We start from the raw sequence: 18,185 nt of genomic DNA on the forward strand, positions 1-18,185 counted from the left end.
TGTAATGTTTTTTTTTGTTTAAACTGGGATATAGTTTAATTATTTTTTAAAGGAGGATATCAAGCAGGTTTCATATTCGTGTTTCGATATTAGTTTTCTTTACCCATATACTCTTGCAAAAAGTACAAAATTTCTGCTTGTTGCCAATATTGCTTTTATTTTCTTCTGTTATTTACCAAATTCAATTAGGGATAGCAATAGAAAATCGACGGTACAAACTTCTGGATATTTTATCTGCTTTTTTGCTAATTTGGATTTTTTAAAATCAGATTATTGCGTATAATGTATTTGGATACTTTAATCTGCTGATTATTGCATATAATTTATTTTGGTTTTTAGAACTTGAGCTTAAGCATGGTCTAGCTTGATTACATGAACCCATTAACTCCTGGTTCATTTTTTAAATAAATAAACATTAGTTCAGTATCATTAATCAAACAACCAAATATGCCTCCTTTCTTTCTCTCTCTCTCTCTTTTTTTTTTTTTTTTAAATCTGGGTCTTCGAATTAATTCATCAAACCTGCATACGTAATATTCATTTAATTTTGAGTGTTTCTTTTTTTTTTTTTCGTTTCACCATGTAAACATTAACACCAAGATAATATGTCAAAATCCTAATCATTAATATAAGTACTAATCGTGTTAATCATGAACTATCATGCTTATTATGTTGTTAAACGTGGTCGTGTACCAGCTCTACTGGACAGTGGCGACATAAATGAAATATGTAATCTGGTAATATTTCATTATTTGGAAACAATTAAAAATTTAAAAGGGGAGGGGGGAAAAAAGAAAGAAAATATTTTAAGTCAACCATTATATAAAAGGGAAAAAGAAAAAGTCTGACGATATATAAAAGAGAAGAGAAACAACTTAGTCTAGTTCTATGAAAATTGATCACTGTACAATAAATATAATTAGAAAGGGGAAAAACCTGAAGGATGCCATTCATTGCGGTCCGCTATAACTTTCTGATAATTGTTGTAAAAAATGTCTATCAGCTTTGGCTGCTTCCTTCTTCAAGTTTCCTCGAGCTTGCAACTGTTTGGTAATTTGATCTCACAGTCTGAAGAAAGCAATAGAAGCCAGTTTCAACATTTAGCAGAGTGACATAATGGTTGAATAATTGAATAATAGCCTCTTGCTTTTGATCGAACAGCCTTAGTCAAAAGTCCTGGGAGGAAGACAAAAAGAAAATTAAATGAAAATGAAGAATTATAGTACCTCTAGCAGTGAGATGTAGTAGAAATCCTCCATGTGTTGCATAAGTGCACTCCCGTCGCGTATTGCACGAAATATGTTGATTTCAGTTTGTAATATCTGTTCAATCAGTTCCATTTCTCCTTTCATCTGTCCACACCCAATTGATAATTTATGTAAAATATAACTCAGAGATGGGAAATATTAAACAAAAAGATCCCATGACATCTTAATTAGCAATATAGATAATGATGCAAGCTTGAAACAGTGAGTTGCATTAAAAGTCTTGATGTTCCAGGATTGATATATACAAAGTAGTCACTTTGACAAACAAACAAACAAATAAAGCCTTTTGTGCTAGGTTTAGTGTTACTATGAATCATGTTATGCAATTGTGCTTTATTTAGCATCACAACTAGGGTAAGATCGGTAAAACGAAAGGTCCTTCAATAGGTTCATTCTTTAGTGTTGTACAATTTCAGCAATCTATGTCCACTATCAAGTTTTTAAACCAAAAACAATCTAATTAACTGCTATAATGAAATCGATTTCTGGTTGGATTACATGATTTTGATTTTTTGAGGACAACACATGGTTTTGATGCTTACATCTAGCAGGCTAGTATCAAATTACCAAGAAAATGAATACTCCCTAGTCCCTAGACTAGGCCTTGAAACATATGCAAATGAAATTACACTACGATAACTGACATAATTAGTGTGTGATGATACGTGGAAATATCGAGATTTCTTTTCTTGGTATATAACCACATGTATACTCATTCATTTTACGGTCTGAGGCTAATCCTAGGGACTAAGGATAGTATTTAGGATTTTACTAAGTTGGAAAAAAGTAAGAAAAAAAGAAAAGAAAAGGTTAGACAACAAGAAACATACAAATTCAGTAACAAGAACATCTGGTGTGTACTCCCCGATAACATCACCCTGATAACCATCTTTCCAAAGCTCCATATTTTCCTGAAAAAACGTATGTTAAAATTATAACCAGATGCATGCATAAACTATCATGAGCAATGATCAATTATTCGCGTTAAAAGGGTAATAAACAAAGCATTCTATATAAAGAATTTGTGGAGATGAAAAAAAATAATACAAGGAATAATAAATGAAAATGATTATAGCGCAAGTCAACGAATAGAAAATGAAAAACTAGTAAACGGAATTTGGTTTGGTCAAGCTACTTATAAAAACAAAAAGGAATCAAAATATGAAGATGAAATATAACAGCCAACAAAGATTACATTTTCTCAACCAACATATTAAGTAGTTCGATTCAGCGAATTTAAGAATTTTAAACGGGTGACAAGATATGGATGTCTACTTCAAACCATATTCAAATATTATTGGAAAAACAGATTTTCTGCTTGGTCGATTGTTATTTTCAAAATAAATCAGCAACAACAGCAAAGCAAGAGAGAAGGCAAGGCAAATCAAGAAGTCAAAGCCCAAAAGTGAAATTTCTCATGAAAGCTGCTAGAATACCAAGTCTAATCAACAAACGTAAGTAATTCTCGTCAAAATTAAAAGTCTAATCACAACTTCAGCTCTCATGTCATTTATCCTGTCCATATAATTTATAAACAGTAACCAACACTTGCATATAATGACTGCGCCACAAGGGGGTTCAAATTATAAAAAAATAAAAACTCACCAAAGCATCTTTTAGTTCCCCAGCAGCAAGATAAACAGGCTGAGCCACATGACAATAACCCATCAAACGAGGGACTGTAGGTATAATGTCTCTGTGGTTAACAATTCTCCAGCTATCTTTAACTTTCTGCAAAGGTATGTATTCAATTGCATAAACCTTAACCAATGATGTGTCGAACTTCTAGATAAAATATATATGTAAACAACATGATCAGTTGAGCAGACTGATATTAGAAATTTCAATATGTGCATTTTCCCATGCATCAGGAAGCAAGAATTTCAATTCAAGCACCAAACGGACAGAGTGCCAAATTTTCAAGAGGCTATCATTTGGAAAGAAATGATTAAAACAACTCTTTGGGAAAAATGTTTAATAAATGAAAAAAAAAGGATAAGATAATATGGCTTGACAGAATAACTTTTCCAACTTCAATAAGTAAAAGGAAACTGGAGAAAAATATTCTGTTACCTCATTATATACTTCTGCAAATCTTCTGTTACCAACTCTAGGAGAACCAAAGTTATACATAGTCACTGAAATTGCCCCACATCTGATAAACACAAATGAGGTCGGAAGTTCAATACACTATTCCTTTCCCAATATAAAGAAAGCATTAGTTCTTTAGACTACAAAGAGGAGATAATTTCCAAAAGCTTGCAATTATGAAAAGAAAGTGAAATTCAGCTTTCTACAGTCTTTGATTGACACATTCATGAAAACTGAAAAGCCTGAATAATAGCAACAGAGACTAATTAGCGAGTTTTGGCATTTACTGCATGCGAGTCCTCTGGTTTACCAATTTTTCAAGTACTGAAGTAGTTGAGGCTTGAAAAGGAAACTAACCTCCCATTTACACATACATTTAGTTTCATTTTTCTTCTTAATAGATGTAAATTTAGTTTCTCTCTACAAACAATTTCTCCGCTATTCTTTGTACATTTTGAATCGCATGAGTACATTGAGAACAAATAAAGAATGTCATTCTTAAGTGAAACGGGAGAGAAACTTACTTTGCTAATTTACTTGATGAAAGTTCAAGAGCAAGAAGAGTAGCTAGTGCACCACCCAAACTATGACCGGTCACATAAACTTGCTATCTGTGCTGTGGCTCCAAAAGTTCATCTCTGTCGCACAAACATGTACAGAGAACTACCGTGAATAAAATAACCAATCTTTATTTTATAATTTCAAATATGCAGTGTGAAAGCCTTCTGCTTAACATCAATAACATTAACCTTCTACTTCCATGGAATCAAATACTGAAATATGTCTATTATCCTATATTAAGGCTTATCAAGAGCTTACAGAGAGATGTGTCAGAGATCCAATATCATCGCGATAGCTAACTTATAGTAATAATAATAGCTACAAAGCAAGTGAAGAAACTTTTGAAAGGCACTAATCAAGATTTCCACATAAAGAAAAGCAAAACAACACCTATAGAGATTTATGGATACATGCAAAACTTTTTGTACTAAATATCAACATGTTAGATTTACGCCTCAATTGGAACGTTAGAAAAGAAACTAAGAAAAAAGTTGACAACAGTAATGCTTACATATATCCGATTGATGCCTTGATGAGGGAGATAATCCTTATCCTAACAGAATCATATGCACTTAAAAATCCACTATGAACCTGCAAAAATTTCGTCAGCATCACTATTTATTCAGGCAATTAAGTTAACAACAGTTATCAACAATACATGCATCTCATGTATGTTGTCTTTGAATGAAAAAACAAAGTCTGAAAATATTATCATACTTGGACTTCTTGCTTGAAGTCTCCACCAATCCTTTCAGGGTTTAGCCTACACAGGGAGGATAAAAGTTAGTATCAGAAGAAAACATTGTATGATGTGCCTCTCTAAATTAGATTTCATTGTGAATGATGTTTCCCCAAGGAAAAATAGAAACTGGAACTGTTTATCTACAAAACTTCTAAGAATAAAAGTTATTGACCTCAATACGATTCAAAAGAATAGTACTTGGAAATGAACTATAATGAAACATTGCCTGGATTTCAACACTACTGAGTAACATTGCAGATTTAATGAGGTCAGATATTTAAAAGACAAAGTACATTCAACATTGTGCTATTCCCCCTCCCTCCTCCCTAAAGGTGATCAAGAGAAAAAAGAAGGGTAAGTCAAATTACATTATGAATAGGTAGATTGACTCAATTAGTAAGAAAACATGTTTATTACAACAGAGATAACTTTCAGGAAGAGAACTAGAAAGGAATAGAGGATAGATATTTGAAATTACCCAGCAGGAACAAGCATTAAATCTGTCCGTAAGTCCTTCCATCTTGCCTAGATGGTCAATAAATAATTAATTGAAGCAAAAGCTAAAAAATTCAACTCAGTTTGAGAATAGATAGATGAAACTCACTTGTTCAGTCCCCCTAAAAGCAACAACTAATCGCCTCCTTGCTGAGTCACGCCAAATTGCAGCCTGCAGGTATCTTCAACTTAGTGCTAAAGTTCAAAAATTCTATGAAATCAAATAGTGAATTGCTGCGAAAGATACAGGTTCAAAAATATGAAATTACAGTGAAAACTGAGCTTATTTCCGACGAGATAAAAGGTTCACCTGGGTATCTGTGGTTTCATTATCCAGAAAACAGAGTTTCTCAAATTCTGATTTGATAAAACTTGGATGGCCCAGGGAACTGGCAAGCATTGCCCAGGCTTCCATAGCACTTTCAGCAGTTGAAAAGAGTTCTTTCATTTCTTCAGTCTTCTTCTCATTTAATACTGAACCATCCAGTGTTCTAGGGAGCTTCTCACCACCACTGTACCTAGAGACACTGGTTTCCACTTTAGTAGAGGAGTCTTCTTTATTTTCATTCTCCTGTCCTTCCTTCTTGGACTGAGAAACTGCAGCAGTCAACACCATTAATGCTCCTAAAATGGAATCTGTCTGTCTTAGTAAATCCTGCGTTGCCTTGTTTATGTCTGGAAGAGAAGATTGTATAGTGTTACTGGTAAGTGGTCCAATCGCTTTATCGTTCTTATTTTCTGGATCTTCACGAGTTGCAGACCCAGATTCAGGTACATTATCACCTTGAGTATCTTGATAATCTGGAGTTGCAAGCCCAGATTCAATATATTTTGCTTGTGCAATTTCTTGGGACTGCAGGCCAATTTTGTTTAACAAGTCAAATCCATCCCACTTTAATTTCTCAGGAATAGGAACTCCAAGTTTCTGAACAACATTTTGATTGATAACATCTGCAAAGTTCTTCCAGAAGTAATTATCAAACTGCATATTACCAATTTGTGCTACTGGTTTAGCGTTCTGCCCATTAGCCATGCCAGAATTATCCAATTGGAACTCCTCCAAATTATTCTCACCGTTGTTACTAGTGTTACTAAAAGTGGCTTCTGGACTACTTTCCACATGTGAGAAAGACATCTCTGACACAGAAGAATCATTGGAATTCCTGACACCTTCAACCCCAATCTTATTACCATTTAACAAACGCTCCTTCAAAAAATTTGCATCATTGAAAGACTTTAACTGTCCGAAGGCATATTCCACAAACTGCCGTGCAGACACAGACTCACTACCAACAAACATTTTTAGAGCAGAGTCAAATCCATTTCTCCGAAGAAATTCTGAAACAAAGGGGAGTTTCCACCAAATTTTCTCTTCCTCAATCTCTTCAAAACTCTTATACTTAACCTGTATCCATACCAGACACAAGTACAAGCAATACATAACATAAGTTTTACTTGCATGTGCAAAATTAGGTGGTTCTATGATTCAATCTACGTGACAATATGTGATGAAAAGTACATAAAGTTTTCCATTAGAAACACAAGAATGGTGGCAGCTGAACACCAAGGGAATCCATATTACAGTAAAGAAGTTTTGTAAAACTTAAGCATCATAGTTTATTTTTCATGGAGGAGCCACAACTCGTTGCCTTCTCTATCAAAAAACTTTCTAATTGCTAAACTTGCTCACAGAACCATTGATAATTAAAAGTTCTTAAAAGAGGCAAGTAAAATAGATACCCATCTTACTTATTTTAAGTACTCCAAACAGATATTCAGTTTAAAACTTTTTTTTCCCACTTTCTATATGCATGTCTATTATCTACTTGTTCCCGCCAAGTTCAAGCATCTCCATGCATAATTTGATTCTAGTAGTTGACCCCATAAGCACAAGCAAAATCATGAGCTTGTATGCAGGTGCTCCTCTGGAGTGCCAATACATCCTTCAACTAAGCCTTTCTTTGAAATTGAAAAACCATGACCGTTTAGAATATTCCAAATATCAGATATATTTTGCTTAAAATAATAGGACAATTTTCTGTTGTTATACTCCAAAAGAATTCATATAGCCATAAGTTATACTTCAGAACCTTATGTATTGATTCCTAGATGAAACAACCCAAATCATATAAAATATATTTGAATGATCATTACCAAGGTTCCCCATAAACTATATCTTAGCAGAAGTAATCCTAATGAGATGTCTTTAGTTATATGGTCAGGTATTATTTGAAATATAACCACTAGTTGCTAATCTATTGGATATATATAGTTATGCCCACTAGCTCACTATGAAGATGACTATGACAACTATAGGTCCAAAACTTGATAAGAGAAGTAATGGGAACACTACAAGAAAAACCATTCTCAAGATAAATGATAAACAAGTCTAGGTACAAGACTGGCCAACTTCTCATCCATGTCTTCATTCTACATATAATCTATCAAGACCAATCAAATTGAATTTATATCTCCCAAATTTTTGTCTCTTAAACCTAGGAATTAGAAAGACCAAACAATGCAGCCCATTGGAAATCGGTAGGAACTGAAAACATTTTATGATAACCAACCCGATACATTTGAGAATTTTATCCTTTTTGCTCTCCATCTCCTAAAAGCCTTTAACAACAAGATTTCCCCTTATTGGTCTATTGGTTATAAGTTACTCTTACATTCCAGTAGTTCTCTAATGTTTGGAAAAAAATAGCACTCTTTCTAGGGGCATAATCACTTTGAATCCTGCTGCCTTCTTCTGAAGACTGACAATATTTTCTGCAAACATATCATCAAAACAGATGTTAGAGAGAAAGAATGTGAAACGACCAGAGCATGTATAAAGAACTTAAAAAAAAAAAGCCAAATCAAAGAGGAAATAGCAATTGAAAGAAATAAGTCAAAGTGAAAAGTGAAAAAGAAAAGTTAACAAATGAAAGAAGCAGGCATCTTTACCTTCAATAAGAAGGCTCCCTGACATGCCATTCACCAGCAATAAGCAAATATATTAGGCACCCCTTCATCAACACTTAAAAACCATGTGAAATGCTAAAAGCATTTCCTTAGTTTTGGCCCTTCATAAGAAAAAGCTTCCTCCAATGAAAACGAAGGGGAAGATGGATACAGAGAATGTGATATAGCGAGGTCAAAGAAAATTTTCAAGAAGAAAACTTCTACTCTATATAAGCATGTACATCCAAAGAAGCATACCAATACAGAATGAAAAAGATGTTTATGTGCAACTTATAGCTAGTGCTAATTATTTTTTATCAACTCTGTTATATTGGAGAATTTCTGGTAAAAGTACCATAGAGGACCCTGTACTAGGAATCAAATTGCATTTTAGCCCCTTTACTCAAAAAATGGGCAAATTAGTCCCTGTTCATTAGATCAAAGATTGAACTGGCTCTTTCCGTTAAAAATTCAGCAATTTCTTCAGTTAAAAACTGGCATGGTTGACAAAATAATCAGATGGTTACATGTGGCATGCTACGTGTACCTTCTGTTGACGTCTAGGGACTAGCTTTTAACAATAAAAATGGATGGAATTTTTAACGGAAGGATCAGTTTACTCTTTGATCTAACCTACATGGGCTAATTTTCCCATTTTTTGAGTCAAAGGGGCAAAATGCAATTTGACTCCTAGTATAAGGGCCTCCATGGTACTTTTACCAAGGATTTCTATTCCTTGATTTAGACCTTTATCAAAAATAAACTTCTGTTGAACCAGATCTGCTAGAAATATATATATTCTGGGATTACCAGAAGTCTTGATTGAGGAAGCTACCTCAAACCACTATAGGATTTCTGAGGTGTCTAAGGAATCTAATATTACAACAGTACATAAACCTAAATTTAGGAGAACCTTTTTCATGACTGAAATTACAAATAAACTGACGTAAAGAGAAGAAAGACACAAAATTAGACATTTCCTCAGGTTGTTTCATGTGTGTGTGAACTATTTGATATGCTACAAGGAAACCATACCATAAACCTTTCCTTCCTATAGAAGAAAAGTCTCAAAATACAAAGAGCCCATCTTCCCACAAAATTTAAAAATTCAAATACAGATTTGATATTCCAAGAAGAGTTGAAATGGTAATATCTATATGGTCAATGCTTCAGACTAAAACAAGCATTAAAATTTATGTTAAAATTCATATGAAGGAAGCATTTCAGAACTTCTCCATTATAGTTCTCAAATCCTAGAATGCCATGAACCCAAATCAGAAGGGCATTGAAGCATTCTCTTATAAAAAAGGAAATATTCTCCAATATATACATAAGCGCACATTTTTCAGAACTTCAATATAGGTTATCCTAGCATGATATGAACCCAATTCGAAAGGGCATTGAACCATTCTCTTGGAAACAGGGAAATATTCTCCAATATATACATATATGCATTGCAACAATAGCGCCAGAGAAGTATACCTCAAGCTACAACCTGCCTCCACCTCCCATTCCTTCCAACTCCACCAGCACTTCATGCAAGTTTCCTGGAGAAAACACCCATTCTAATTGATGATATCTAAAAAAAGAGAAAGAAAAAGAAAAAGAAAATGCAGCTCTGAACTTGAAATTTAGTGTGCTCAACATTAGTAAAGCCTGTAGATAATGACATTGAAACTGTAGTCTAGTTCCTAAAAGCATTACTTTAACAACAAGTCACGAACACCATAAAATTTCAATTATAATAGAAAAATAACAAGCTTGCTGGATGATCAATAATCCGCTGAATTAGATACAGCAATATGAAAACTAAAGGCATGTTAATATAATAAATCCAAGTCATACATGAAGTTCAAATTCCTACCATCACAGATGTTTTCTAGACTAATGCCTGCATTTCCCATGCGCTTATGAGGAGTCACAAGGTTTGCATCCCAAGCAGCAACCTGAAGTTTGATGGTGCTCATTAAAGTACTAAACCAGAAGTTTGCAACAAACTTATAAACTATGATCCAATAACATTGTGAAATATGCCCTTTATAAACTGTGTGAATTTTATGACTGTAGCTGGTATTTTTACATCATTTAATTTGGAATACTCTGCTAAGCAAGTATCAACACACATGTATACAAGCATAAAGAGAACAACTATAATCGTGATGATCATATATAAGATAATTACAGATATATAATCATTAGGAAATGCCTCTTAAAAAAGTGGAAAATGGAACATGATAATCACCATCATGCTGATTATTCATCAAACTCATTTCAAAAATTGATAGTCAATGGTGAAGGAAGTTGCAATAAAGTCATCGATGCACACATGGCTGATAAATAGAGGTATATAATATAGTTGCTATTCAGCAAAACAATTTCAAAGATAGATGCTTGATGGTAAAGAAAGTAGCAATAAAAGCCATATATGCATTAGATTTAGTATGCAACAAAAGCATGCTAGATGGTCATAGACACGCATTGGATGGAACAGCTGTGAATTTTGCCAAAGCACACACAATATGCTGGAAACTTTTTGATTTTCATATTTTTAACCCAAAATTTATAGATTACTTTGATCTATAATTATTCCTCATCTATCTATTCCAATGGGAAATGTCGTTTAGGAAGTGCAGTATGATCAAGGATGTACAATCAAACTCATTTTCTAGGGAAGGGCTCGCATATGCATTTTGATTTAGTTGGTGTAGAAAGACAAGCTGGAGATGAGAAGTGCCTACAGCATGTGCTACATAAGAATAATGGGCTTTGAAAAATAACGAAATTGTTCCGGTGCATTATAATACAGGAACCATCTGTTATTTCTCACCAGTAAAGGTTGCTAACAGTTACATGTTTTTAAACTTATAAAAGTTAAGTCACTCTTTAAGATAAGTCTTTTACAGGAATAGTAACTTTATAATAGGTAGTAATAGAAGTGACTCAGCCATGCTTCATTAAAACAAAAGGAATAAAAATGGAACTAAGAACCTAGAGAAATTAAACGAAAAGCTACTACCAAAAGAAAAACAAGTAAATAGAATGAAAAATGAAACTAGAGATATTAAGAGATTGAGTATGGACCTGAATATATTTCGAAGGGGGAAGTTTAATATTAAAGGTGAGGTCCTCATTCCACGTTGGCTCCTTTGTCCTACAATCATACAGCCAACAATATATGAATTTGAAAGGTCAAATGTCTACTTTATAACTACACAGTCGCTTAAGAATGCCATAATTAAGAATAAATAAATAGCTTTAAAATGCCACAATTAAGAATAGATAAACAGTAATGGGTTGACTGTAAATGATCAAAATTCTAGATTAACGGTAAAAACAGCTGATATGTATAATCCTAAACATTGAGGTGTACAAATTAGAAAAAAATTCAGGCCATAACTTGCGTGTCTAACAGCAAAAGAATCACCCTAACAACTACTCTAGTAAGCAATAGCCTTCGCTTAAGCTTAAGTACAATATATCAGTAGAGAATAAAAGTGCAGAGCATTAAATTGTAACAATTTGTCAAAGACCAAAAAATGGAAAGAAACAAATAGCATTGTCACTTTAATTTTTGCCAAAAGTTCCTGCTATTTAACTAATGTTAAAATATGCAACTTACGATCCTCATTTGAAAGTATTAATCTCCAAAATATACAGATTAGCTCTAAAATACATCAAAACACCAATGATTTACCCCCATTTAGTCTTGCTTTTGACAACTTGACCATCCAATTGCATTACAACATATGGATCACTAGTTCCCTGAAGGCATATTCGAAAAGATTTGGTTAAGTGTGTCACGGACAACAAACAAGCAGATAAGCCTCCAATTTTCACCTAATAACTTACCCATGGGTCCATAGCAGGGAAATCAAAACCCTTTTTTAACTTTATAAACAATTGGCCATCATAAATCTCTCGTACAAATGACCTGCATTGCATTCACAACGATTCAATATCAAGTTAAAAGCTAAAATCAGCATTCAATTTTCTTTTAAACAAATTACACAGACATCTAATTAGTGTTTGATTACTGAGGGGAAAACCAAAACATACCCTGAGAGATAAACAGTCTTACAATCTGCAGCATCAATTTCACGCCTCCCTATATTTTCCTGACAAGAAAACACATCCAACCGAGGGAAAACATCAACTTATTGCCAAACGACACCTAAATAACCTTCTTAGAGCTAAGGTTCCGTTTGGCGGTTATTTTTTCTTCCATTTATAATTCTTCAAACTAGCTAAAAAGCAATATGTTGACCAAATACGAACAAATTATTAAAAATGTAAATAACAATTAAAGGTAAAATTGTAGTCTCATTCCTTTTCTTTTAAAATTCGATTTTTCGTTTCTTCATGCTACTTATCATTTTAGTTTTTATTCAAACCGCTTTTGCTTAAAATTCATAATTCAAACGATTCCAACTTCAACTTCCTAACAATTCCTCAGAAACCGAACAGAAAAACCAAAAGAAAATAAAAAACTGGAATTCTCCAGATGAATGACTTACAGGCGGAGTTGTATAAGCTTCAAAAGCAAAACCAGCAAGAATAACAGCAAGATTGATATCAAAAGGAGGCCGCTCTTCTTCTTCTTCTTCTTGCTCTTCCGATGAAACCTTCTCAATCTCAGCATCCATTTTAGAGAAACAAGAAACCGACAACCCTCCAAATCTTCCTCTAATCTTCGCATTTCCTCTCGAAATACTCGTCGAAACCCTAACTCTTTTCCCGTAAATTTGGCGGGAAAATCTCGGCACAGCTTTGAGATTGAAACTACTGAGGTGGAATATACGGAATCGGAGAGTCGAGTAGTGAGGTTGGAGGGAGAGAGTAGCCATTGTTGGGGCTAACAACAGTGTCAGTTTGTGTAATTTTGTGGAAAGAGAAGGGGAAGTTGGATTTTTGTAAGGGATTTTTAGTTGACTTATCGTGCACGGGCACGTAATGCGCGAAGAATGTTTTAGAAAGAAGAAGTGACACGTGGCGTATAACCGTCCATCTTTTTGTTTTTTACTTGAATGCGTGAATTCTGTAGAAGAGGTGACCGTTACAGCTTCAGTTAGGACTTTCAATCCTTAGCAGCTTTGCTAGATTCAATTCTTTGACGCGCTTCGAAAAAAATTTTAGGCTAAAATATGAATTAAGTCCTTGTATTTTTTATAAATTTAAAATTTAGTCACTATTTTTTTAATTTTAAGAATTTAATCTCTATATTTTTTAGATTTTCAAATTCAGGTCCAAATAAAAGTATAGAGACTAAATTCTAAATTTGTGAAGAGTATAAAAACTTTTAGATTACGGCATATTTTAACTTTGTTTTTATTTAGATATTTTTTATAATTATAAAATTAATTAAAATATTTTAATTAATAAATAATAATTTCAATCATTTCGATTTAAATTAAAAATATCTATATCTAGGTCTAACTTATAAGGACTTGGATGGTGCTTAGCTATGTTTTATTTTAAAAAATAATAAATAAATTTAATTTGTTATATGTAAAATTTTATATTGCAAACATATTATTACATATGCAATGCAGTGTCAACTTGTTATTTTCACGTGATTATTGCAATAATTTAACCGTTGATATTTGAGTTAATGACTAAAATTTCAAATTTTAAAAAGCATAATATTGAAAATGATCAAATCAGAGAATAAAGATTAAATTCACAATTTTCACATAGTATAGGAATACTAAAAGAATTTAACCTAACAAACAGTGGTAGAGCCTGAATTTTTTGGGCAGAATAAAATTGTATATTTTTACAATAGTAAAAAAGTAATTTCATCATTTTAATAGTTTATATCTTTATAATTTTTAAAGGGTTAAATTAATTTTTTTATCATTTTTGGGAGTCAAAGTGTAATTTTACTATTACTAATTTAAAATTTTATAAATTATTAAAGGTTTAAATTAAAATTTTACCATTTTAAGGCATAACCCGTGAGTCTCTATTATACTCCGCCATTGTTAACAAATTTAATTATTACTATTTAGATTAGAAATAAGATTAGGCCAAAGTAAAAGAACTAAAACTTGCAAATTTCGTATAATACATCAACTAATAGCAAAATTTAACCTAAAAATAAATAAATGATATAAAAAGGTCTCAACCCTTTTGCATTCTGTTGATTATGTCGAGATATCCTTTAAGATAATCAACAACTCTACTATAATCAGGGACATTGTCTTTGATCACAGGGTGTTCGCTGAAATGCCTCATCCATGCATGCAGGCGTGGGAAGGTATCCACTTTAATGAACTTCACTCCCATGACATCTTCCATAGGCGCAAAATAATGAATAACCATTCCAAAAACAAGATCAGCTATGCCAATTTGGTCGCCCCCAAAGAACTTTTTGTCTCCAAGACCATGTTCCTCAATGGTTCTCAGAATTTTAAAGTTGTTCTCGATTGCCTTTTGTTGTTCTTCGCCGAATTTATGAAAGAATTCCCACATTGGTCGAATCTGCAAGCATAATATTAATAATGTTAGGGTCAAATATAATCGATAGGAGTGTTCAAATTTCGGTTAAAACTAAATTAACCGATTGAATCGATCCAATTTGATTAATCGGGTGGTTAACTGATTTAATTCGGTCGGAGGTCAACTAATGATTTTTAAAAGTTTAATTATCGGTTAATTCAGTTCGAAACCGGGTAATTAATTCATTTTTATATATGTTTTATACTTGTTTTAATCAAAAAACAAAAACATATAAATTTTAGTTTAGCTAATTTTTTGGAAAAAAATTTGGGTTCGGTTAATGATTAAAGGATTAAAAAGTTGGTTAATTTTGTTAATATTAGTTCGGTTCGGTTAACTATTTGAACACTCCTAATCATCGATCTCTCTACAAATGTCTTTAAACTAGACTTGTCGATTGGATGCATAAATTTGATTTTAGATCATGTCAATTCGAGTTTAATTTTTTTTTTATCATTTCAAGTTTCAATTTTTTTGGATTTGAGTTGTTTGAAATTCATGCCATTTTATGGTTCAAGTTTCAAGTTGGTTTTTTTTATTGAGTGATTTTTATTTGATTCATTTTAAATTACTTGCTTGATACATTTTCGAGTTTGCGTTAGGTGAATTATACCTATCAATTCTCATTCGAACTCAAAAATTGCTCCAATCAATTTGAATATAAATTCGAAAAAAATTACTTGAACTTAAAATGATCCTTATGCAAAATGACCCAAACTCAAAATGAATACAAAATCCCGTGAACAAATAACCTGAATTTTACTTAAACCCGATATAACTTAATCCCAAAAAATTAACTAGTTAACCAAGAAAAAAAACTAAACCCAAAAAATCATCCATCTTAAAACATTTTGAAATATTTTGATCTCAATATTAATCCGAACACAAAATAACCCAAAATTTTAAAACTCGAACTAATCTCACCTAAATTGATCCAATTCAAAGCTAATTTAACACTCTCAATTAACACTTATTTAAGTTATTGACTTTTTATGATCAAATTAAGTTAAATTAATTAAATTAAATTTTTAGATTCGAGTAGAGATGAATCACTTAGAAACAAACATAAACCGTACCTTAAAAAAATAAAGAAAAAAGAGTAAATCAATCGAAGAGCAAGGACAATAACAAGGAAACACACGACCAACTTCGAAGAACAAAACAAAACATCTTGATAAGACATACCTTTTCATCAATGAATTTGGCCCAAAACCTGGCTACGGATCTCTCATAAGCATCTTTCGGCAGCAAAGGACTATGTGGCCACACCTCATCTATGTATTCTAAAATAACCAATGACTCTGCAATTGGCTTTCCACCATGAACAAGCACTGGGATCTTCTTATAAACCGGGTTGTACTTCAACAACAACTCGCTCTTATTGTGAGGGATATCCTCTTCAATGTATTCATAATCCACACCTTTAAGTTTCAAAGCCCAAATGACCCTTAGACTGAAAGGACTTGCCCAAAATCCAAACAACTTCACTTCATCATCCATGGTGTGTGATGTTTGGTCTCTGGTTTGGTTGTTCTTGGTTAGCTTAAATGCAATTTTCAATCTTTGCATTAAGGGTTTTATTTTTCAAACAAATGGAGACACTTGTCTTGGATTGAATTTTCAACCCCAATCATTTGCGTCATGGATGATGCAACTGAAATGACTATGCTATGCTTTGCTGCAATTTATTCTTCACCTTTATTAACCTTAATAATATTCTCTATGTTGATAACTAGGATAAACATGACATAATCAATAGAATATTTGCAATTAAGTCCTTAAATTGTGAATTTTATTTTTAAATTTTAAAGTGGTTAATTTTAGTGTTTATATTTTTAAAATTAGAAATTTTAATTATGATGCAAATAGTGGTAATTAAATATGTTAAGTTAAATTATATTATTAGTTTTATACTACGCGTAAATTGTAGATTTAATCTATATTTTTTAATTTGATTTTTTAATCTTTATATTTTTCAAATTTAGCGTTGATTCAAACAGAAGTTTTTAAATTCATCAATTGAAATAACATGATTTTTTTATGAATATTATATAGAAATAGCATAACTAACATGTTGTTACGGGTGCATAAAATTTTAGAAGTAGCAGAATTTAACTTAATGAATTTGATAGTTACTACTTGAGTCGGAACTGAAATTTCAAAATTCAAAAAGTATAAGGATAAAAATAACCAAATTAGAGTGCACGGATCAAATCACTAATTTATTCAAAATTCAATGGCTAATAGCAAAATTTAACCTTTAATAAATACTAGATTATGGAATTGACAAGCCTATGATGTGTCTAAAAAATTATGGAAAAGATTTATTTATGAAAAAATATGAAAAAACAAATAAGGGTTTAAAGATTATGGTGTCCTAGATTTAAATTTATCATGTCTGAATAGTTTTAACTAAAGGTGTTCATGGGTTGGGTCGGGTTCGAGCAAAGCTCAACTAAAATTTTAGACTCGTTTTTAGGCTCGGGCCTGGGTTTGACCCAAAAATGAACTTAAATTTTTGTCCAAGCTAGCTTGGATAAAAATGCTAAAACCCGGGCCCGACCCTGACCTGCCCGTATTAATTTTTATATTATTTTTATATAATTTTTAAAATATATATATTACATTAAAAATACTAAAAATATGAAAATAAATGTTTTCCAACAAATTGAAAATAAATTTTAAAAAAATATGTATACTTAAATAACACTAAGATAGATGCAACTTAACAAGTAAATGACTATAAAATAGTAACAAAATTAATAATAATATAAGAGTTATACAATAACAACAAAATATGCTAGTAAAATGGTAGTAAAATAGTGAAAAAAAACAACAAGAAAATAGCAACAAAACAATAAAAAAAATTTACATATTCGGGTCGGGCAAAAAAAGCCTTACACGAGAAAATGGGCATTACTTTTTGCCCAAGCCCATTTTTCGGGCCTATATTTTCATCCAAAACCTCTCACTTTTCGGGAGGGTCTTTGGGCCGAATCGAGTGGCCTGACCCATGAGCAAATCTAGTTTTATCCCGATAGTTTAATTATTATTGTTTGAACGAGACTAAATTTGTAAAATTCAAAAAGTATAAGAATGAAAACTAATTAAAAGCTGAAATTGATCAACTTAAAGTACAAATATTAAATCTATAGACGTTTATGCAAAATACAAAATCTAATACCAAAAATTGACGTATTTTTATCATCTAGTTTCTAATCATTTTTTCATAATGCATCTTAAATTAATTGAGTTTGGGGACAATTCAACTGTGGTCGAAATAAAATTAAACCATTCAATTGAACTAAAATTTATTAATGAATAGATTTAATTCGTAATATATAATCAGAAAATAAAATAAATTATTGTGAAAAATTGAGATTAAAAGATAGTAGTTCAATTGGTTATGTAAATTTTTTTCAAATTTTTATTTTTATTTAATTATTATTGAATGGGTTGTTAAAAAAACTAAATTGTGAATAATATTGTAATAGATTTAACCCCAATCTAATTGTTATAAATTTGAGTATTTTTCGTAAATTTAGAATTTAATTTTTGTATTTGTACTTTTAAGAATTTAATTT

The 18,185-nt window shown here is 31.9% G+C and overlaps 1 protein-coding gene and 1 pseudogene across 1 annotated transcript; both read right to left on the reverse strand.

The window, feature by feature from the left end:
• Positions 1 to 802: 802 nt before the first annotated feature.
• Positions 803 to 13,035, reverse strand: LOC107927752 (uncharacterized; annotated as a pseudogene).
• A 1,100-nt stretch (positions 13,036 to 14,135) lies between these two features.
• LOC107927671 (glutathione S-transferase U7) lies at positions 14,136 to 16,176 on the reverse strand. Its single transcript, XM_016858780.2, has 2 exons — positions 15,787 to 16,176; positions 14,136 to 14,583 (listed from the first exon to the last, which is right to left on the reverse strand). The coding sequence occupies exons 1-2, from the start codon at positions 16,168 to 16,170 to the stop codon at positions 14,224 to 14,226; spliced, it is 744 nt and encodes a 247-aa protein (XP_016714269.1). The 5' UTR covers positions 16,171 to 16,176; the 3' UTR covers positions 14,136 to 14,223.
• Between the last annotated feature and the right edge of the window lie 2,009 nt (positions 16,177 to 18,185).

Source organism: Gossypium hirsutum, chromosome D02, assembly GCF_007990345.1.
Source record: "Gossypium hirsutum isolate 1008001.06 chromosome D02, Gossypium_hirsutum_v2.1, whole genome shotgun sequence".
NCBI classification, from domain to species: Eukaryota; Viridiplantae; Streptophyta; class Magnoliopsida; order Malvales; family Malvaceae; genus Gossypium; species Gossypium hirsutum.

Coding starts and splice junctions, on each gene's coding strand:
- LOC107927671 (XM_016858780.2), bottom strand. CDS start 16,170: ATGCAAAGATTGAAAATTGCATTTAAGCTAACCAAGAACAACCAAACC. Junction 14,584..15,786: donor CCAAATTCATTGATGAAAAG/GTATGTCTTATC, acceptor TTATGCTTGCAG/ATTCGACCAATGTGGGAATT.